At 39.9% G+C, this 25,026-nt stretch overlaps 1 protein-coding gene across 1 annotated transcript; it reads left to right on the top strand.

The window, feature by feature from the left end:
- Positions 1-211: 211 nt before the first annotated feature.
- LOC135533980 (protein eva-1 homolog C-like) lies at positions 212-24,800 on the top strand (the record flags this gene model as incomplete). The annotated part of the gene is made up of 6 exons (XM_064961147.1): positions 212-335; positions 5,054-5,200; positions 6,285-6,428; positions 21,871-21,936; positions 22,321-22,512; positions 23,173-24,800. Coding segments are annotated over 6 exons (1,047 nt in total), but the record flags the coding sequence as incomplete, so codon positions are not given.
- Positions 24,801-25,026: the final 226 nt, after the last annotated feature.

Raw genomic sequence — 25,026 nt, 5'->3', positions numbered from 1 at the left:
ATTTGCAGCGTTTACCATGAATGCAGTCTCTTCGAAGCCAGGAACATTACCTTTAAGAGGTGCATAGCCTGAATGGGGAGATCGGATTGAACCCTGGCCAAAACGTGTCTGTTCGGGTCACCATGTTGTTGTTTGCCGTAGAAGTTACTGTCAGAGTGTCAGAGCAACAGAGACTGTCAGCTACCTGTCAATCACCTGGTGTTTTCTGTAGAAGTTACTGTCAGAGTGTCAGAGCCACAGAGACTGTCAGCTACCTGTCAATCACCTGGTGTTTGGGCCCGACCCCTGTCCTGGGACCATCAAGTACCTCCACGTCACCTACAAGTGTAAACCTAGTGAGTACTGTACACTACCACTCCTCTCTCTCCCTCCCTGTCTCTCTCTCTCTCCCTCCCTGTCTCTCTCTATCCCCCTCCCTGTCTCTCTCTATCCCCCTCCCTGTCTCTCTCTATCCCCCTCCCTGTCTCTCTCTATCCCCCTCCCTGTCTCTCTCTATCCCCCTCCCTGTCTCTCTCTATCCCCCTCCCTGTCTCTCTCTATCCCCCTCCCTCTCTCTCTCTATCCCCTCCCTCTCTCTTTCTATCCCCCTCCCTATCTCTCTTCACCCCCTCCCTGTCTCTCTATCCACCTCCCTCCCTGTCTCTCTGTCCCCCTCCCCTGTCTCTCTATATCCACCTCCCTGTCTCTCTCTCTATCCCCCTCCCTCCCTGTCTCTCTATCCCCCTCCCACCCTGTCTCTCTATCCCCTCCCTCCCTGTCTCTCTATCCCCCTCCCACCCCTGTCTCTCTATCCCCTCCCTCCCTGTCTCTCTATATCCCCCTCCCTGTCTCTATCCCCCTCCCTCTCTCTCTCTATCCCCCTCCCTCTCTCTCTCTATCCCCCTCCCTCCCTGTCTCTCTATATCCCCCTCCCTGTCTCTCTATATCCCCCCCCTGTCTCTCTATATCCACCTCCCTGTCTCTCTCTCTATCCCCCTCCCTCTCTCTCTCTATCCCCCTCCCTGTCTCTCTATCCCCCCTCCCTCCCTGTCTATATCCCCCTCCCTCCCTGTCTCTCTATCCCCCTCCCACCCTGTCTCTCTATCCCCCTCCCTCCCTGTCTCTCTATCCCCCTCCCTGTCTCTCTCTATCCCCCTCCCTCTCTCTCTCTATCCCCCTCCCTCTCTCTCTCTATCCCCCCTCCCTGTCTCTCTATCCCCTCCCTCTCTCTCTCTATCCCCCTCCCTGTCTCTCTCTATCCCCCTCCCTGTCTCTCTCATCCCCCTCCCTGTCTCTCTCATCCCCCTCCTCTCTCTCTATCCCCCTCCCTCCCTGTCTCTCTATCCCCCTCCCTGTCTCTCTCTATCCCCCTCCCTGTCTCTCTCTATCCCCCTCCCCTCCCTGTCTCTCTCTATCCCCCTCCCTGTCTCTCTCTATCCCCCTCCTCCCTGTCTCTCTCTATCCCCTCCCTCCCTGTCTCTCTATCCACCTCCCTCCCTGTCTCTCTATCCCCCCCTCCCTGTCTCTCTATATCCCCCTCCCTGTCTCTCTATATCCCCCTCCCTCCCCGTCTCTCTCTATCCCCCTCCCTGTCTCTCTCTATCCCCCTCCCTGTCTCTATCCCCCTCCCTCTCTCTCTCTATCCCCCTCCCTGTCTCTCTATATCCCCCTCCCTGTCTCTCTATATCCCCCTCCCCTCCCTGTCTCTCTCTATCCCCCTCCCTGTCTCTCTCTATCCCCTCCCTGTCTCTCTCTATCCCCCTCCCTGTCTCTCTCTATCCCCCTCCCTCTCTCTCTCTATCCCCCTCCCTCTCTCTCTCTATCCCCCCTCCCTGTCTCTCTATCCCCCTCCCTCCCTGTCTCTCTATCCCCCTCCCTGTCTCTCTATATCCCCCTCCCTGTCTCTATATCCACCTCCCTCCCTGTCTCTCTATATCCCCCTCCCTGTCTCTCTATATCCACCTCCCTCTTTGTCTCTCTATCCCCACCTCCCTCTCTGTCTCTCTATACCCCTCCCCTCTCTCTCTCTCTCTCTCTATCCCCTCCCCTCTCTCTCTCTATCCCCCTCCCTCTCTCTATCCCCCTCCCCTCTCTCTCTCTATCCCCCCTGTCTCTCTATCCCCTTCCCTCCCTGTCTCTCTATCCCCCTCCCTCCATCTCTATCCCCCTCCCTCCCTGTCTCTCTATATCCCCCTCCCTGTCTCTCTATATCCACCTCCCTGTCTCTCTCTCTCTATCCCCCTCCCTCCCTGTCTATATCCCCCTCCCTCCCTGTCTCTCTATCCCCTCCCACCCTGTCTCTCTATCCCCCTCCCTCCCTGTCTCTCTCTATCCCCCTCCCTGTCTCTCTCTATCCCCCTCCCTGTCTCTCTATATCCCCCTCCCTGTCTCTCTATATCCCCCCTCCCTCCCCGTCTCTCTCTATCCCCCTCCCTCTCTCTCTCTATCCCCCTCCCTCTCTCTCTCTATCCCCTCCCTCCCTGTCTCTCTATCCACCTCCCTCCCCTGTCTCTCTATCCTCCCTGTCTCTCTATATCCCCCTCCCTGTCTCTCTATATCCCCTCCCCTCCCCCCCGTCTCTCTCTATCCCCCTCCCTGTCTCTCTCTATCCCCTCCCTGTCTCTCTCTATCCCCCCCCTGTCTCTCTCTATCCCCCCCCTGTCTCTCTATTCCCCTCCCTCCCTGTCTCTCTCTATCCCCCTCCCTGTCTCTCTCATCCCCTCCCCTGTCTCTCTCTATCCCCCTCCCTCTCTCTATCCCCCTCCCCTCTCTCTCTCTATCCCCCTCCCTGTCTCTCTTATCCCCCTCCCTCCCTGTCTCTCTATCACCCTCCCTGTCTCTCTATATCCACCTCCTCCCTGTCTCTCTATATCCCCCTCCCTGTCTCTCTATATCCACCTCCCTCTTTGTCTCTCTATCCCCACCTCTCTCTCTCTCTCTATCCCCCTCCCTCTCTCTCTCTATCCCCCTGTCTCTCTATACCCTTCCCTCTCTGTCTCTCTATCCCCCTCCCTCCATCTCTATCCCCCTCCCTCCATCTCTATCCCCCTCCCTCCCTCCCTGTCTCTCTCTATCCCTCTCCCTCCCTGTCTCTCTCTCATCCCCCTCCCTCTCTCTCATTATCCCCCCCCTCCTCTCTCTCTATCCCCTCCCTCTCTCTCTCTATCCCCTCCCTCCCAGTCTCTCTCTATCCCCTCCCTGTCTCTCTCTACGCTGTCTCTCCCTGTCTCTCTCATCCCCCTCCCTGTCTCTCTCATCCCGCTCCCTGTCTCTCTCTATCCCCCTCCCTGTCTCTCTCTATCCCCCTCCCTGTCCCTCCCTGTCTCTCTCTATGCCCCTCCCTGTCTCTCCCTCGCTGTCTCTCTCTATCCCCTCCCTGTCTCTCTATCCCTTCCCCTCTCTCTCTATCCCCCTTCCTCTCTCTATCCCCCTCCCTCCCTGTCTCTCTCTATCCCCCTCCCTCCCTGTCTATATCCCCCTCCCTCCCTGTCTCTCTATCCCCCTCCCACCCTGTCTCTCTATCCCCCTCCTCCCCTGTCTCTCTCTATCCCCCTCCCCTGTCTCTCTCATCCCCCTCCCTGTCTCTCTATATCCCCTCTCCCTGTCTCTCTATATCCCCCTCCCTCCCGTCTCTCTCTATCCCCCTCCCTCTCTCTCTCTATCCCCCTCCCTCTCTCTCTCTCATCCCCTCCCTCCCTGTCTCTCTATCCACCTCCCTCCCTGTCTCTCTATCCCCTCTCCCTGTCTCTCTATATCCCCCTCCCTGTCTCTCTATATCCCCCTCCCCTCCCCGTCTCTCTCATCCCCTCCCTGTCTCTCTCTATCCCCCTCCCTGTCTCTCTCTATCCCCCCTCCCTGTCTCTCTCTATCCCCCTCCCTGTCTCTCTATTCCCTCCCTCCCTGTCTCTCCCTCATCCCCCTCCCTGTCTCTCTCTATCCCCCTCCCTGTCTCTCTCTATCCCCCTCCCCCTCTCTCTATCCCCTCCCTCTCTCTCTCTATCCCCCTCCCTGTCTCTCTATCCCCCTCCCTCCCTGTCTCTCTATCACCCTCCCTGTCTCTCTATATCCACCTCCCTCCCTGTCTCTCTATATCCCCCTCCCTGTCTCTCTATATCCACCTCCCTCTTTGTCTCTCTATCCCCACCTCCCTCTCTCTCTCTCTATCCCCCTCCCTCTCTCTCTCTATCCCCCCTGTCTCTCTATACCCTTCCTCTCTGTCTCTCTATCCCCCTCCCTCCATCTCTATCCCCTCCCTCCATCTCTCTATCCCCCCCTCCCTCCCTCCCTGTCTCTCTCTATCCCTCTCCCTCCCTGTCTCTCTCTATCCCCCCCCTCTCTCTCATTATCCCCCTCCCTCTCTCTCTCTATCCCCCTCCCTCTCTCTCTCTATCCCCTCCCTCCCAGTCTCTCTCTATCCCCTCCCTGTCTCTCTCTATCGCTGTCTCTCCCTGTCTCTCTCTATCCCCCTCCCTGTCTCTCTCTATCCCGCTCCCTGTCTCTCTCTATCCCCCTCCCTGTCTCTCTCTATCCCCCTCCCTGTCCCTCCCTGTCTCTCTCTATGCCCCTCCCTGTCTCTCCCTCGCTGTCTCTCTCTATCCCCTCCCTGTCTCTCTATCCCCTTCCCTCTCTCTCTATCCCCCTTCCCTCTCTCTATCCCCCTCCCTCCCTGTCTCTCTCTATCCCCCTCCCTCCCTGTCTCTCTCTATCCCCCTCCCTGTCTCTCTCTATCACTGTGTCTCTGTCCCTCCCTGTCTCTCTCTATCCCCCCACCTCTCTCTATCGCTGTCTCTCTGTCCCTCCCTGTCTCTCTCTATCCCCCTCCCTGTCTCTCTCTCTCTCGCTGTCTCTCTCTTTCTGTCCCTGTCTCTCTCTGTCCCTCTTTCTCTATGGACACCTCCTCTCTCTCTCTCTCTCTCTCTCACTGTCCATGTCTTTCTCTCTCCTCGCTCTCTTTCTCTCTCTCTCTCCCTCGCTCACATATCTGCAGTAAGCAGTATTTCTGTCAGAAAAACATACATCACAAAGCAAGTTTGTGTTTGTTCTTGTCTTTCCTGTTGCCCCCCCTCTTTGTCAGCTGAGCATAAGAGCAGTGTGGTGTGTGAGGGAGAGAAGCTGACGTTACACTGTAAGCCTCCCAGAGTGCTGATCATCTATACAGCTGCTTACGGTAGGGGTCTGGGCCACACCTGTCCCTCACAGGACAGTGGAACACCCCCGTTTGGTGAGTGGACAGCAGAGGAGAGACTCACGCTGTGTTCATAACCAAGTGGGATGGTGGTATTTACCACATAAAACTGGTAAAAATCCACTTGAATGCCCTTCTAACTGGTAATTACTAGTGGTTAACTAGTGGTTAACTAGTGGTTAACTTGCCTATCATCCCTGAACTCTGACGTCACCTCGATAACAGCTTTTTTGGGTCCGTTAAATGCAACAACGTAACATAATTTATAAAAAGCAATCTATAAATATGTTTTTTAAACATGAGATTGGCTTGACAAGAAAAATTTCCAAAAGGACTTTGAGGCAAAGTTAAAGTACTCAATAAAAAAAATAAAAAAGGCAGATTGATTTATTTTTGCGATTTAATATGTTTACAAGCATGATATCTGTACTAGCCAATCAGCTTGTTGTTCATTATCCAATAAGCTTGTTGTTCATTAGCCAATCAGCTTGTTGTTTATTTGCCAATCAGCTTGTTGTTCATTAACCAATCAGCTTGTTGTTCATTAGCCAATAAGCTTGTTGTTCATTAGCCAATCAGCTTTTCTCAACCAGTTCAAAGCACGTGAATGCATCCAAATGGTATTTATGATATGACTGGTAATTTCCACTTTCTCACTTGGTGATGAATGCAGCATCAATTCACTTTCAACACTCAGAACATTTACTCTGAAAGCTATGGGAATGCGTGTGGCACACTTTCAGGTACTATGTGCCACACGCAAAGATACCAATACTGATACAATAATTAAATGCTTGATGGAGTTGGACCATTAACATGCCTCCGTGCTTGTCTTTAGTTGGTGTCTCTCTCTCTCTCTCTCTCTCTCTCTGTCTCTCTCTCTCTCTCTATCTCTCTCTCTCTCTGTCTCTCTCTCTCTCTCTCTGTCTCTCTCTCTCTCTCTCTCTGTCTCTCTCTCTCTCTCTCTCTCTGTCTCTCTCTCTCTCTCTCTCTCTCTCTCTCTCTCTCTGTCTCTGTCTCTCTGTCTCTCCCTGTCTCTCTCTCTCTCTCTCTGTCTCTGTCTCTCTCTCTCTCTTCTGTCTCTCTCTCTCTCTCTGTCTCTCTCTCTCTCTGTGTGTAGAGTGTTTGAACCACAATGCGGTTCACACTCTGTCACAGAGCTGCTACAGCAAACAGAGGTGTGTTGTCGCCGTAGACAACCAGACCTTCAGAGACCCCTGCTACCCTGGAACCAGGAAGTACCTGACTGTACTCTACTCCTGTGGTAGGAAAATACCTTTATGACTAATAGAATATGACTAATAGAACTAATATAACTAATAGAATATAACTAATAGAATATAACTAATAAAAGTAATAGAATATGACTAATAGAACTAATAGAATATAACTCATAGAATATAACTAATAAAAGTAATAGAATATGACTAATAGAATATAACTAATAGAATTAATAGAATATGACTAATAGAATAGAACTAATAGAATATGACTAATAGAACTAATATAACTAATAGAATATAACTAATATAATATAACTAATAAAACTAATAGAATATGACTAATAGAATATAACTAATAGAACTAATAGAATATGACTAATAGAACTAATAGAATATGACTAATATAACTAATAGAATATGACTAATAGAACTAATAGAATATGACTAATAGAACTAATAGAATATGACTAACATAACTAATAGAATATGACTAATAGAACTAATAGAATATGACTAATATAACTAATAGAATATGACTAATAGAACTAATAGAATATGACTAATAGAATATGGCTAATAGAACTAATAGAATATGCCTAATAGAATATGGCTAATAGAACTAATAGAATATGACTAATAGAATAGAACTAATAGAATATGACTAATATAACTAATAGAATATGACTAATAGAATATGACTAATATAACTAATAGAATATGACTAATAGAACTAATAGAATATGACTAATATAACTAATAGAATATGACTAATAGAATAGAACTAATAGAATATGACTAATATAACTAATAGAATATGACTAATAGAAATACAAGAATAGAATATGACTAGTAGAACTAATAGAATATGACTAATAGAACTAATAGAATATGCCTAATAGAATATGGCTAATAGAACTAATAGAATATGACTAATAGAATAGAACTAATAGAATATGACGAATATGACTAATAGAATAGAACTAATAGAATATGACTAATATAACTAATAGAATATGACTAATAGAATATGACTAATATAACTAATAGAATATGACTAATATAACTAATAGAATATGACTAATAGAACTAATAGAATATGACTAATAGAATAGAACTAATAGAATATGACTAATATAACTAATAGAATATGACTAATAGAATATGACTAATATAACTAATAGAATATGACTAATAGAACTAATAGAATATGACTAATAGAACTAATAGAATATGACTAATAGAATAGAACTAATAGAATATGACTAATATAACTAATAGAATATGACTAATAGAATAGAACTAATAGAATATGACTAATATAACTAATAGAATATGACTAATAGAATATGACTAATATAACTAATAGAATATGACTAATAGAACTAATAGAATATGACTAATATAACTAATAGAATATGACTAATATAACTAATAGAATATGGCTAATAGAACTAATAGAATATGACTAATAGAATATGACTAATAGAACTAATAGAATATGACTAATAGAATAGAACTAATAGAATATGACTAATATAACTAATAGAATATGACTAATAGAATATGACTAATATAACTAATAGAATATGACTAATAGAACTAATAGAATATGACTAATAGAACTAATAGAATATGACTAATAGAATAGAACTAATAGAATATGACTAATATAACTAATAGAATATGACTAATAGAATATGACTAATATAACTAATAGAATATGACTAATAGAACGAATAGAATATGACTAATAGAACTAATATAATATGACTAATAGAATAGAACTAATAGAATATGACTAATATAACTAATAGAATATGACTAATAGAATAGAACTAATAGAATATGACTAATATAACTAATAGAATATGACTAATAGAATATGACTAATATAACTAATAGAATATGACTAATAGAACTAATAGAATATGACTAATATAACTAATAGAATATGACTAATATAACTAATAGAATATGGCTAATAGAACTAATAGAATATGACTAATAGAATATGACTAATAGAACTAATAGAATATGACTAATAGAATAGAACTAATAGAATAGAACTAATAGAATATGACTAATAGAACTAATAGAATATGACTAATATAACTAATAGAATATGACTAATAGAATATGACTAATATAACTAATAGAATATGACTAATAGAACTAATAGAATATGACTAATAGAACTAATAGAATATGACTAATAAAATAGAACTAATAGAATATGACTAATATAACTAATAGAATATGACTAATAGAATAGAACTAATAGAATATGACTAATAGAACTAATAGAATATGACTAATAGAATAGAACTAATAGAATATGACTAATATAACTAATAGAATATGACTAATAGAATAGAACTAATAGAATATGACTAATATAACTAATAGAATATGACTAATAGAATATGACTAATCGAACTAATAGAATATGACTAATAGAACTAATAGGATATGACTAATAGAATAGAACTAATAGAATATGACTAATATAACTAATAGAATATGGCTAATAGAACTAATAGAATATGACTAATAGAATATGACTAATAGAACTAATAGAATATGACTAATAGAATAGAACTAATAGAATATGACTAATATAACTAATAGAATATGACTAATAGAATATGACTAATATAACTAATAGAATATGACTAATATAACTAATAGAATATGACTAATAGAACTAATAGAATATGACTAATAGAATAGAACTAATAGAATATGACTAATATAACTAATAGAATATGACTAATAGAATATGACTAATATAACTAATAGAATATGACTAATAGAACGAATAGAATATGACTAATAGAACTAATAGAATATGACTAATAGAATAGAACTAATAGAATATGACTAATATAACTAATAGAATATGACTAATAGAATAGAACTAATAGAATATGACTAATATAACTAATAGAATATGACTAATAGAATATGACTAATATAACTAATAGAATATGACTAATAGAACTAATAGAATATGACTAATATAACTAATAGAATATGACTAATATAACTAATAGAATATGGCTAATAGAACTAATAGAATATGACTAATAGAATATGACTAATAGAACTAATAGAATATGACTAATAGAATAGAACTAATAGAATAGAACTAATAGAATATGACTAATAGAACTAATAGAATATGACTAATATAACTAATAGAATATGACTAATAGAATATGACTAATATAACTAATAGAATATGACTAATAGAACTAATAGAATATGACTAATAGAACTAATAGAATATGACTAATAAAATAGAACTAATAGAATATGACTAATATAACTAATAGAATATGACTAATAGAATAGAACTAATAGAATATGACTAATAGAACTAATAGAATATGACTAATAGAATAGAACTAATAGAATATGACTAATATAACTAATAGAATATGACTAATAGAATAGAACTAATAGAATATGACTAATATAACTAATAGAATATGACTAATAGAATATGACTAATCGAACTAATAGAATATGACTAATATAACTAATAGGATATGACTAATAGAATAGAACTAATAGAATATGACTAATATAACTAATATAATATGACTAATAGAATAGAACTAATAGAATATGACTAATAGAACTAATAGAATATGACTAATAGAATAGAACTAATAGAATATGACTAATATAACTAATAGAATATGACTCATAGAATATGACTAATATAACTAATAGAATATGACTAATAGAACTAATAGGATATGACTAATAGAATAGAACTAATAGAATATGACTAATAGAACTAATAGGATATGACTAATAGAATAGAACTAATAGAATATGACTAATATAACTAATAGAATATGACTAATAGAATAGAACTAATAGAATATGACTAATATAACTAATAGAATATGACTAATAGAATATGACTAATCGAACTAATAGAATATGACTAATAGAACTAATAGGATATGACTAATAGAATAGAACTAATAGAATATGACTAATATAACTAATATAATATGACTAATAGAATAGAACTAATAGAATATGACTAATAGAACTAATATAATATGACTAATAGAATAGAACTAATAGAATATGACTAATATAAATAATAGAATATGACTCATAGAATATGACTAATATAACTAATAGAATATGACTAATATAACTAATAGAATATGACTAATAGAACTAATAGAATATGGCTAATAGAACTAATAGAATATGACTAATAGAATAGAACTAATAGAATATGACTAATATAACTAATAGAATATGACTAATAGAATATGACTAATATAACTAATATAATATGACTAATAGAACTAATAGAATATGACTAATATAACTAATAGAATATGACTAATAGAACTAATAGAATATGACTAATAGAACTAATAGAATATAACTAATAGAATAGAACTAATAGAATATGACTAATAGAACTAATAGAATATGACTAATATAACTAATAGAATATGACTAATATAACTAATAGAAATGGACTAATAGAATAGAACTAATAGAATATGACTAATAGAACTAATAGAATAGAATATGGCTAGTAGAACTAATAGAAATGGACTAATAGAATAGAACTAATAGAATATGACTACTAGAACTAATATAATAGAATATGACTAATAGAACTAATAGAATATGACTAATAGAATAGAACTAATAGAATATGACTAATAGAACTAATAGAATATGACTAATATAACTAATAGAATATGACTAATATAACTAATAGAAATGGACTAATAGAATAGAACTAATAGAATATGACTAATAGAACTAATAGAATAGAATATGGCTAGTAGAACTAATAGAAATGGACTAATAGAATAGAACTAATAGAATATGACTAATAGAACTAATATAATAGAATATGACTAGTAGAACTAATAGAAATGGACTAATAGAATAGAACTAATAGAATAGAACTAATAGAATATGACTAATAGAACTAATAGAATAGAATATGACTAGTAGAACTAATAGATTATAACTAATAGAATAGAACTAATAGAATATAACTAATAGAATATGACTAGTAGAACTAATAGAAATGGACTAATAGAATAGAACTAATAGAATATGACTAATAGAACTAATAGAATATGACTAATATAAATAAAAGAATATAATATGACTAGTAGAACTAATAGAATATGATTAATAGAACTAATATAATATAATACGACTACTAGAACTAATAGAATATGACTAGTAGAACTAATAGAATATAACTAATAGAATAGAACTAATAGAATATAACTAATAGAATATGACTAGTAGAACTAATAGAAATGGACTAATAGAATAGAACTAATAGAATATGACTAATATAACTAATAGAATAGAATATGACTAGTAGAACTAATAGAATATGACTAATAGAAATTAAAGAATAGAATATGACTAGTAGAACTAATAGAATATGACTAATAGAACTAAGAGAATATAATACGACTACTAGAACTAATAGAATATGACTAATAGAACTAATAGAATAGAATATGACTAGTAGAACTAATAGAAATGGACTAATAGAATAGAACTAATAGAATAGAACTACTAGATCCCGCCACATACGTCTCGTGTCTGAGCCGTTGATTTTCGACTCCACTTTATCTCGATACTGACATTTCACTTGTTTGATTATCTTGTGGAGGGAATAAGTACACTGTTTGTATTCGGCCATATTCCCAATCACCTTTCCATGGTTCTATGTGGTGGTTCGCGCTTTCAGTTTTGCGAGAATGCCACCATCCATCCACGGTTTCTGGTTAGGGTAGGTTTTAATAGTCACAGTGGGTAAAACATCTCCCATACAGTTCCTTATAAACTCACTCACCGAATCAGTGTATACGTCAATATTATTCTCTGAGGCTACCCGAAACATGTCCCAGTCTGCGTGATCAAAACAATCTTGAAGCGTGGATTCCGATTGGTCAGACCAGCGTTGTCAAAAGCGCTGAATACAACAGGTGTTGATCTTACTGTGAAATACTTACTAACAAGCTCATAACCAACAATGTAGTTTTAAGAAAAATAAGAGTTAATAAGAGTTTACTAAATAAAGTAAAAAAGAAAAGAGCAACAATAAAATACCACTAACGAGGCTATATACAGGTGGTACCTGTACCGAGTCGATGTGCGGGGGTACGGGTTAGTCGCGGTAATTGAGGTAATATGTACATGTAGGTAGGGGTAAAGTGACTATGCATAGTAATAGATAATAAACCACAAGTAGCAGCAGTGTAAAGAAGGGGGTGTCAATGTAAATAGTCCGGGTCGCCATTTGATTAGCTGTTCAGCAGTCTTATCGCTGCTGTTAAGAAGCCTTTTGGACCTAGACTTGGTGCTCTGGTACCGCTTGCCGGGCACTCCTCAGCCCGTCCTCTGACACCACCTGGTGTAGAGGTCCTGGATGGCAGGCAGCTTTGCCCCAGTGATGTACTGGGCCGTACGCACTACCCTCTGTAGTGTCTTGTGGTCGGAGGCCGAGCAGTTGCAGGCGGTGATGCAACCGGTCAGGATGCTCTTGATGGTGCAGCTGTAGAACTTTTTGAGGTTTCGGGGACCCGTGCCAAATACTTTAAGTCTCCTGAGAGGGAATACAGGGCATTCGAAAATTATTCTGACCCCTTCACTTTTTCCACATTCTGTTACGTTACACTCATTCTAAAATTGATTAAATCGTTTTTTCCCCCTCATCAATCTACACACAATACCCCCATAAAGACAAAGCAAAAATAGGTTTTTAGACATTTTTGCAAATGTGTATTAAATATTTAAAAAAATGGAAATATCACATTTCACATAAGTATTCAGATACTTTGCTGAAGCACCTTTGGCAGTGATTACAGCCTCGAGTCTTCTTGGGTCTGATGCTACAACCTTGCACACCTGTATTTGGGGAGTTTCTCCCATTCTTCTCTGCAGATCCTCTCAAGCTCTGTCAGGTTGGATGGGGAGCGTTTCTGCACAGCTATTTTCAGGTCTCTCCAGAGATGTTAGATTGGGTTCAAGTCCGGCCTCTGGCTGGGCCACTCAAGGACACTGAGGCTTGTCCCGAAGCCACTCCTGTGTTGTCTTGGCTGTGTGCTTAGGGTTGTTGTCTTGTTGGAAGGTGAACCTTCGCCCCAGTCTGAGGTCCTGAGTGCCTTGGAGCAGGTTTTCATCAAGGATCTTTGTGTACTTCGCTCCATTCATCTTTCCCTCGATCCTGACTAATCTCCCTGTCCCTGCTGCTGAAAAACATCTCCACAGAATGATGCTGCCACCACCACCATGCTTCCCCATAGGGATGGTATTGGCCAGGTGATGAGCGGTGCCAGGTTTCCTCCAGACGTGACGCTTGGCATTCAGGCCAAAGAGTTCAATCTTGATTTCATCAGACCAGAGACTCTTGTTTCTCATGGTCTGAGAGTCCTTTTAGAAGCCTTTTGGCAAACTCCAAGTGGGCTGGTATGAGGAGTGACTTCCATCTGGCCACTGTACCATAAAGGCCTGATTGGTGTAGTGCTGCAGAGATGGTTGTATTATCGCCACAGAGGAACTCTGGAGCTCTGTCAGAGTGACCATCCGGTTCTTGGTCACTTCCCTGACCAAGGCCCTTCTCCCCCGATTGCTCAGTTTGGCTGGGCAGCCAGTTCTAGGAAGAGTCTTGTTTGTTCCAAACTTCTTCCTTTTAAATTATGGAGGCGACTCTGTTCTTGGGGACCGTCAATGCTGCATACATTTTTGGTACCCTTCCCCAGATCTGTGCCTCGACACAATCCTGTATCTGAGCTCTACGGACAATTCCTTCGACCTCGTGGCTTGGCTTTTGCTCTGACATGTCCTGTCCAAATGTGGGACCTTATATAGACAGGTGTGTGCCTTTCCAAACCATGTCCAACCAATTGAATGTACCACAGATGGACTCCAATCCAATTGTAGAAACATCTCAAGGATGATCAATGGAAACAGGATGCACCTGAGCTCAATTTCTTAGCTTTTTAACTCGCTCATCAGTATGTTTAAATCCTTGTCAATCCAAATGACAAGACATTTATAGGCGGGAACTTGATCGATGGGAGATCCATCCAATTAGTAAATGTGTAGTCCATCAGACATTTTTCATGTCAGATGGCAGATCCCCCAACATATTTTGGGGTGGCAGCGTAGCCTAGTGGTTAGAGCGTTGGACTAGTAACCGAAAGGTTGCAAGTTCAAATCCCTGAGCTGACAAGGTACAAATCTGTCATTCTGCCACTGAACAGGCAGTTAACCCACTGTTCCTAGGCCGTCATTGAAAATAAGAATTTGTTCTTAACTGACTTGCCTAGTAAAATAAAGGTAAAAATAAAAAATAAATAAAACAATTTCATATAAACATAAAAAATCAGAACTCATCATGAGGGGCCGCAGCTGTTGGGGGATCTGCATGTGAGATAAAAAAAAAATGTTTTAGAGGTCAGGCGACCTCTTATGGGATGGAGAGAAGATTTTGCAATTTTATAACACATTTCATGCATTTTTACTAGTTTTGCCATCGGGACGGAGAGGAAAACAAGCTGTTTTACAGCTAATTTCTTGTAATTTTGCCATAGGGTGTAGAGAAATGTTTGCAGTTTTTATGTTTGCAGACTGACTAGCTAAATCAATGGGGGCCCCTCGGCCGGTAATAATCGACCATGATTATTCAGATAGCTGGCCGCTAGACTATCTTACCAATCCAAAAAAAGCATTTGTTGACATGGACTAATTGAGTGGCTGACGTAACAAGAGAAACTGCTGATCAACAACCACATTTAGAAATGTCATCTTGTGTATTGTACTATTCTACCGCACAGGAAGTTGAGACTCTGAGTTCTTAATTAAACATTTAAATAAATACTGTTTATAAATCAGACCCCAGGCATCAGACCCCAGGCATAAGACCCCAGGCATCAGACCCCAGGCATAAGACCCCAGGCATCAGACCCCAGGCATCAAACCCCAGGCATCAAACCCCAGGCCCCAGGCATCAGACCCCAGGCATCAGACCCCAGGCATCAGACCCCAGGCATAAGACCCCAGGCATCAGACCCCAGGCATCAAACCCCAGGCATCAAACCCCAGGCCCCAGGCATCAGACCCCAGGCATCAAACCCCAGGCCCCAGACATCAGACCCCAGGCATCAGACCCCAGGCATCAGACCCCAGGCATTAGGCCCCAGGCCCCAGGCATCAGACCCCAGGCATCAGACCCCAGGCCCCAGACATCGGACATCAGACCCCAGGCATCAGACCCCAGGCATCAGACCCCAGGCCCCAGACATCAGACCCCAGACATCAGACCCCAGGCCCCAGGCATCAGACCCCAGGCATCAGACCCCAGGCATCAGACCCCAGGCATCAGACCCCAGGCCCCAGACATCGGACATCAGACCCCAGGCATCAGACCCCAGGCATCAGACCCCAGGCATTAGGCCCCAGGCCCCAGGCATCAGACCCCAGGCATCAGACCCCAGGCCCCAGACATCAGACCCCAGGCATCAGACCCCAGACATCAGACCCCAGGCCCCAGACATCAGACCCCAGGCATCAGACCCCAGGCATCAGACCCCAGACCCCAGGCATAAGAGCCCAGGCATAAGAGCCCAGGCATCAGACCCCAGACATCAGACCCCAGGCATCAGACCCCAGGCATCAGACCCCAGGCATCAGACCCCAGGCCCCAGACATCAGACCCCAGGCATCAGACCCCAGACATCAGACCCCAGACATCAGACCCCAGACCCCAGGCATAAGAGCCCAGGCATAAGAGCCCAGGCATCAGACCCCAGGCATCAGACCCCAGGCATCAGACCCCAGGCCCCAGACATCAGACCCCAGGCATTAGGCCCCAGACATCAGACATCAGACCCCAGGCATCAGACCCCAGACATCAGACCCCAGGCATCAGACCCCAGGCATCAGACCCCAGGCCCCAGGCATCAGACCCCAGGCATCAGACCCCAGGCCCCAGACCCCAGGCATCAGACCCCAGGCATCAGACCCCAGGCCCCAGACATCAGACCCCAGGCCCCAGACATCAGACCCCAGGCCCCAGACCCCAGGCATCAGACCCCAGGCATCAGACCCCAGACATCAGACCCCAGGCATCAGACCCCAGGCATCAGACCCCAGACCCGAGACCTCACACAGCACAGAGAAAACACCAGGCTAGAAATAGACTTGGAGAATGGCATCAACAGTGCTCTGCCGACAAACACACTTCCTGTGGAGCTTCCTGTGATTGGACCAAATGCGAGGCCCTTTGTGAGGTCATTGGCTAACAGACATTGTCGTGCGAATGGTAATTGGATTATGGCTTGTACTCATGAAGTGTCTGAGTTGGAGTGCTAATCTAGGACCAGGGCCATATTCATGAAGTCTCTCAGAGTTGGAGCACTAATCTAGGACCAGGGCCATATTCATGAAGTGTCTGAGTTGGAGTGATGTGTTGTAATGACTGAGTGGAATTTATATATATATAATTTCTTTGAATTGCACTGAATTAAATTCTTCTTCCTGTGGGGTATGGCCAATTCAATTAACATTTCAATTCACGAGTTGGATAGGAGTAAATTAGACAATTCTGAATGAATTAGATTCATATGGACAGGTCCTAGATAGGTCATAATGAATTAGATTCATATGGACAGATCCTAGATAGATCATAATGAATTAGATTCATATGGACAGATCCGAGATAGGTCATAATGAATTAGATTCATATGGACAGATCCCAGACAGGTCATAATGAATTAGATTCATATGGACAGATCATAATGAATTAGATTCATATGGACAGATCCTAGATAGATCATAATGAATTAGATTCATATGGACAGATCATAATGAATTAGATTCATATGGACAGATCATAATGAATTAGATTCATATGGACAGATCATAATGAATTAGATTCATATGGACAGATCCTAGACAGATCATAATGAATTAGATTCATATGGACAGATCCTAGATAGGTCATAATGAATTAGATTCATATGGACAGATCCTAGATAGGTCATAATGAATTAGATTCATATGGACAGATCCTAGATAGATCATAATGAATTAGATTCATATGGACAGATCATAATGAATTAGATTCATATGGACAGATCCTAGATAGGTCATAATGAATTAGATTCATATGGACAGATCCTAGATAGATCATAATGAATTAGATTCATATGGACAGATCATAATGAATTAGATTCATATGGACAGATCATAATGAATTAGATTCATATGGACAGATCATAATGAATTAGATTCATATGGACAGATCATAATGAATTAGATTCATAATGGACAGATCATAATGAATTAGATTCATATGGACAGATCCTAGACAGATCATAATGAATTAGATTCATATGGACAGATCATAATGAATTAGATTCATATGGACAGATCCTAGATAGGTCATAATGAATTAGATTCATATGGACAGATCCTAGATAGGTCATAATGAATTAGATTCATATGGACAGATCCTAGATAGATCATAATTAATTAGATTCATATGGACAGATCATAATGAATTAGATTCATATGGACAGATCCTAGATAGATCATAATGAATTAGATTCATGTGGACAGATCATAATGAATTGGATTCATATGGACAGATCCTAGATATGTCATAATGAATTAGATTCATATGGACAGATCCTAGATAGAAGATAATAAATTAGATTCATATGAACAGATCATAATGAATTAGATTCATATGGACAGATCCTAGATAGATCATAATGAATTAGATTCATATGGACAAATCATAATGAATTAGATTCATATGGACAGATCCGAGACAGATCATAATGAATTAGATTCATATGGACAGATCCTAGATAGATCATAATGAATTAGATTCATATGGACAGATCCTAGATAGGTCATAATAAATTAGATTCATATGGACAGATCCTAGATAGATCATAATGAATTAGATTCATATGGACAGATCCTAGATAGGTCATAATGAATTAGATTCATATGGACAGATCATAATGAATTAGATTCATATGGACAGATCATGATGAATTAGATTCATATGGACAGATCCTAGATAGATCATAATGAATTAGATTCATATGGACAGATCATAATGAATTAGATTCATATGGACAGATCCTAGATAGATCATAATGAATTAGATTCATATGGACAGATCATAATGAATTAGATTCATATGGACAGATCCTAGATAGGTCATAATGCATTAGATTCATATGGACAGATCCTAGATAGGTCATAATGCATTAGATTCATATGGACAAATCATAATGAATTAGATTCATATGGACAGATCCGAGACAGATCATAATGAATTAGATTCATATGGACAGATCCTAGATAGATCATAATGAATTAGATTCATATGGACAGATCCTAGATAGGTCATAATGAATTAGATTCATATGGACAGATCCTAGATAGATCATAATGAATTAGATTCATATGGACAGATCATAATGAATTAGATTCATATGGACAGATCACAATGAATTAGATTCATATGGACAGATCCTAGACAGATCATAATGAATTAGATTAATATGGACAGATCATAATGAATTAGATTCATATGGACAGATCCTAGATAGATCATAATGAATTAGATTCATATGGACAGATCATAATGAATTAGATTCATATGGATATATCATAATGAATTAGATTCATATGGACAGATCATAATGAATTAGATTCATATGGACAGATCATAATGAATTAGATTCATATGGACAGATCATAATGAATTAGATTCATATGGACAGATCATAATGAATTAGATTCATATGGACAGATCCTAGATAGATCATAATGAATTAGATTCATATGGACAGATCATAATGAATTAGATTCATATGGACAGATCATAATGAATTAGATTCATATGGACAGATCATAATGAATTAGATTCATATGGACAGATCATAATGAATTAGATTCATATGGATAGATCATAATGAATTAGATTCATATGGACAGATCATAATGAATTAGATTCATATGGACAGATCATAATGAATTAGATTCATATGGATAGATCATAATGAATTAGATTCATATGGACAGATCATAATGAATTAGATTCATATGGACAGATCATAATGAATTAGATTCATATGGACAGATCATAATGAATTAGATTCATATGGACAGATCCTAGATAGGTCATAATGAATTAGATTCATATGGACAGATCCTAGATAGATCATAATGAATTAGATTCATATGGACAGATCATAATGAATTAGATTCATATGGACAGATCACAATGAATTAGATTCATATGGACAGATCCTAGACAGATCATAATGAATTAGATTAATATGGACAGATCATAATGAATTAGATTCATATGGACAGATCCTAGATAGATCATAATGAATTAGATTCATATGGACAGATCATAATGAATTAGATTCATATGGATATATCATAATGAATTAGATTCATATGGACAGATCATAATGAATTAGATTCATATGGACAGATCATAATGAATTAGATTCATATGGACAGATCATAATGAATTAGATTCATATGGACAGATCATAATGAATTAGATTCATATGGACAGATCCTAGATAGATCATAATGAATTAGATTCATATGGACAGATCATAATGAATTAGATTCATATGGACAGATCATAATGAATTAGATTCATATGGACAGATCATAATGAATTAGATTCATATGGACAGATCATAATGAATTAGATTCATATGGATAGATCATAATGAATTAGATTCATATGGACAGATCATAATGAATTAGATTCATATGGACAGATCATAATGAATTAGATTCATATGGATAGATCATAATGAATTAGATTCATATGGACAGATCATAATGAATTAGATTCATATGGACAGATCATAATGAATTAGATTCATATGGACAGATCATAATGAATTAGATTCATATGGACAGATAATAATGAATTAGATTCATATGGACAGATCATAATGAATTAGATTCATATGGACAGATCCTAGATAGATCATAATGAATTAGATTCATATGGACAGATCATAATGAATTAGATTCATATGGATAGATCATAATGAATTAGATTCATATGGACAGATCATAATGAATTAGATTCATATGGACAGATCATAATGAATTAGATTCATATGGACAGATCATAATGAATTAGATTCATATGGACAGATAATAATGAATTAGATTCATATGGACAGATCATAATGAATTAGATTCATATGGACAGATCATAATGAATTAGATTCATATGGACAGATCATAATGAATTAGATTCATATGGACAGATCATAATGAATTAGATTCATATGGACAGATCATAATGAATTAGATTCATATGGACAGATCACAATGAATTAGATTCATATGGACAGATCACAATGAATTAGATTCATATGGATAGATCATAATGAATTAGAATCATATGGATAGATCATAATGAATTAGATTCATATGGACAGATCATAATGAATTAGATTCATATGGACAGATCATAATGAATTAGATTCATATGGACAGATCATAATGAATTAGATTCATATGGACAGATCATAATGAATTAGATTCATATGGACAGATCACAATGAATTAGATTCATATGGATAGATCATAATGAATTAGAATCATATGGATAGATCATAATGAATTAGATTCATATGGACAGATCATAATGAATTAGATTCATATGGACAGATCATAATGAATTAGATTCATATGGACAGATCATAATGAATTAGATTCATATGGACAGATCACAATGAATTAGATTCATATGGACAGATCACAATGAATTAGATTCATATGGATAGATCATAATGAATTAGATTCATATGGACAGATCATAATGAATTAGATTCATATGGACAGATCATAATGAATTAGATTCATATGGACAGATCATAATGAATTAGATTCATATGGACAGATCATAATGAATTAGATTCATATGGACAGATCATAATGAATTAGATTCATATGGACAGATCATAATGAATTAGATTCATATGGACAGGGGGACTTGTTCCTAAATCAGGCCCTCCTACTCTGGAGATACTTTGTGGATACGCCCCTTCCTGTGGCGCCTCCTGTGATTGGTTCAAATGCCAGGCTCTTTGTGATACCATCTGCTGATAGACATTGTTGTGAATATAATCATTTCGGGGATTTCAACTTTCGACCCGTGTTGAAAGGTCCCTTTGGACAGCTCATATAATCTCCATTGATACACAAAACAATACCAGTTTCCCTTCGCTGGTTACTTACCAACGTAACAAGTCTAACAGAAAACACTGCTCATCTCTGTGTGTTTGACTCTTTTGGATGGACTGTAAGAGTAGTTTCGAGCGAGAAGTGTGTATGACAGAGAAGTATAGGAGTACTTTCCTCACAGGTAACACTGTTTGTTTCCCCGTACAGTACCACAGACATTACTGCAGGAAGCAGACCCAGGTGTCCTACACAGACCCACCTCACACCCAAAAGGTACTGGTTTCCCGGATGTACGTTGAGCCTAGTTCTAGACTAAAAAGCATATACTGTATGGAGAATCTCCATCAAACGTGTTTTAATCCAGAACTAGGATTAAGGCTCTATACAGTCAGATCCGCTTTAGTCAACATTCGCATAGCAGTTGTTTTGGTGGTGTTGTTGGAAGAGGTGGGACTATATTACAGCGATCCAATCCAGCAGTGGCTTCCGGCATTATACCTAAAGCGGACGTTGCCATTGGCTACACAGAGTCCCCTATTAACAGAAGGCCCATGCAGCCTTGTTTCCAAGTTCCAACACTGGAATGTGAGATCTAATCTACACCTCCATGAGAATAAGAGAAATCCTCATTTATTTTCTTTCATGATTTTTTCTCAGCCCACCCCGGTTCTCCCCCAGCCCACCCCGGTCCTCCCCCAGCCCACCCCGGTCCTCCCCCAGCCCACCCCGGTCCTCCCCCAGCCCACCCAGATCCTGCAGATGTGGCTGTCTATCCTAAGGACTCCAGAACACCAGGAAACACAGGAGTCATGATGAGTAGCTCTGTTATGACTTACTCCTATATTAAAGGTACACGCTAACACACACACACACACACACGCTAATACACACACATACACACACACGCTAACACACACACATACACACACACACACACACGCTAACACACACAAGCTAACACACACACACACACGCTCACACACACACACACACACGCGCTAACACACACACACATGCTAACACACTCACACACACGCTAACACACACACACACACACACGCTAACACACATACACACGCTAACACACACTCTAACACACACACGCTAACACACACACACGCTAACACACACACACACGCTAACACACACACACACACGCTAACACACACACACACACACACACACACACACACACACGCTAACACACACACGCTAACACACATGCTAACACACACACACACACGCTCACACACACACACGCGCTAACACACACACACATGCTAACACACTCACACACACGCTAACACACACACACACACGCTAACACACATACACACGCTAACACACACACACACACTAACACACACACGCTAACACACACACACACGCTAACACACACACACACGCTAACACACACACACACACTAACACACACACACACGCTAACACACACACCATCCATCTCTGTATTAACCCCTCTCCTCTCCTCTCCTCTCCTCTCCTCCCCAGAGCACCCAGATACTGCGGCGTTGCTGTTCACCTCCAGTGTGTGTGTTGGTCTGCTACTCACCCTGCTGGCTGTGTCTATCAGACTGACCTGTAGGGGGCTCCGCCACACGCACAAAACACAAACATGCACGAGCCAGGAAGAGGAGGATGATGATGATGATGAAGAAGAGGAGGAGATGACTGACTGCTCGCTGCTGTCGGACTCAGACAGGCAGCTGGCTTACTGCTGGGAGGAAGTGAGCTACAGGACAGCGGACGCGGAGAGGCTAGAACGCATGGAGAGGAGGGACATGGTGATCCAGGAGATCTGGATGAACTCTGATCTCTACGGGACGTCCTGTGATCTACCACTCAGTTACACACAGCTGGAGTAACAGAACCAGACTCCTCATCTACCACTCAGTTACACACAGCTGGAGTAACAAAACCAGACTCCTTATCTACCACTCAGTTACACACAGCTGGAGTAACAAAACCAGACTCCTTATCTACCACTCAGTTACACACAGCTGGAGTAACAAAACCAGACTCCTTATCTACCACTCAGTTACACAGCTGGAGTAGGTTTTAGGTTTTTATTTATTCACAGGTAAGAAAACATGTTAAAGACCAAACAGTGCAGATATAGAACATATGAAAACAGTGTGCAGGGTTGGAAAGCCAAAAGGACTGATATGAAAAAAAAAACACACCTCAAAAAACAACATACAAATATAAGTACATAAAGTGTTTAGCCAGTTAAACAGAACATACTAATTATAACTACATATTTATATACTCAGTATACAAGAAACATGTTTGTGTGTGTGTGTGTGTGTGTGTATGTGTGTGTGCGTGTGTGTGTGTGTGAGAGTGAGTGAGAGAGAGTTACGCTACAGGGAGGGGATTACTGGGTCATCTAGTCCATCAGACTGACCCTTAGTCTACACTAAGTGATTGAGGGATGTTTTGGTAATGTGAATATAAGAATTCCAGAGTTTGGAACCTCTGTATCTGATTAGAGAATTCTCTCTGGTTTTATGGATTTGGGAATGAACCTGGAGGAATACACTGAAGGGATTAGGTAGGTTGTCGGGGAAGTATGTATATTTGTAGATGAAGGTGAATAATTGGAGTATATTAATGTTGTATTTGAAAGATAATATATTGAGTTTCTTAAACGGAGGAGCAAATGGAGCCCAGTAGTTAGAGGAGGTGGCTAGTCTGGCCAATGTCTTTTGTGTGATGAGTAATTTGTGTAGGTAGGAAACGAATATCTTTCCAGGACAACTTTTCATCAACTAGTACACCGAGGAATCATTATTTTTTACCTTTATTTACTAGGTAAGTCAGTTAAGAACAAATTCTTATTTTCAATGACGGCCTAGGAACAGTTCAGGGGCAGAACGACAGATTGTGTACCTTGTCAGCTCGGGGATTTGAACTTGCAACCTTTCGGTTACTAGTCCAATGCTCTAACCAGTAGGCTACACTGCCGCCCCAATCTAGTAGATTTCATTCCATTTTTATATTCTGGCTGTTTTTATGTATATATGCACATTTACATATATTATACATTTCAGATTCTTACCTGTGAATAATGTGGGGTTTATCAATATTTAAAGATTAATTATTTATCTGGAACCATTTGGGAAAATGTGGCCGCGCCTGATTTGGCTTCATTGATTTGTGATTTGACATTTTTTTGTGTGTGATCAAATCAAGTTGGTGTCATCGGCAAAAAAAAGAATGTGAAGTACGGTAGGTCATTGATATATAGATTAGGAATAACAAAGGTCCAAGGATCGAACCCTGTGGAACGCCACAGGAAATCTTCGCACTTGGTAGATGAACAACCATTTGCATACAGAAATT

The sequence above is a fragment of the Oncorhynchus masou genome, unplaced genomic scaffold (assembly GCF_036934945.1).
Source record: "Oncorhynchus masou masou isolate Uvic2021 unplaced genomic scaffold, UVic_Omas_1.1 unplaced_scaffold_2869, whole genome shotgun sequence".
Classification (NCBI taxonomy): Eukaryota; Metazoa; Chordata; class Actinopteri; order Salmoniformes; family Salmonidae; genus Oncorhynchus; species Oncorhynchus masou.
The sequence above is the reverse complement of the archived record's forward strand: the minus strand, read 5'-3'. Positions and strand labels throughout refer to the sequence as shown.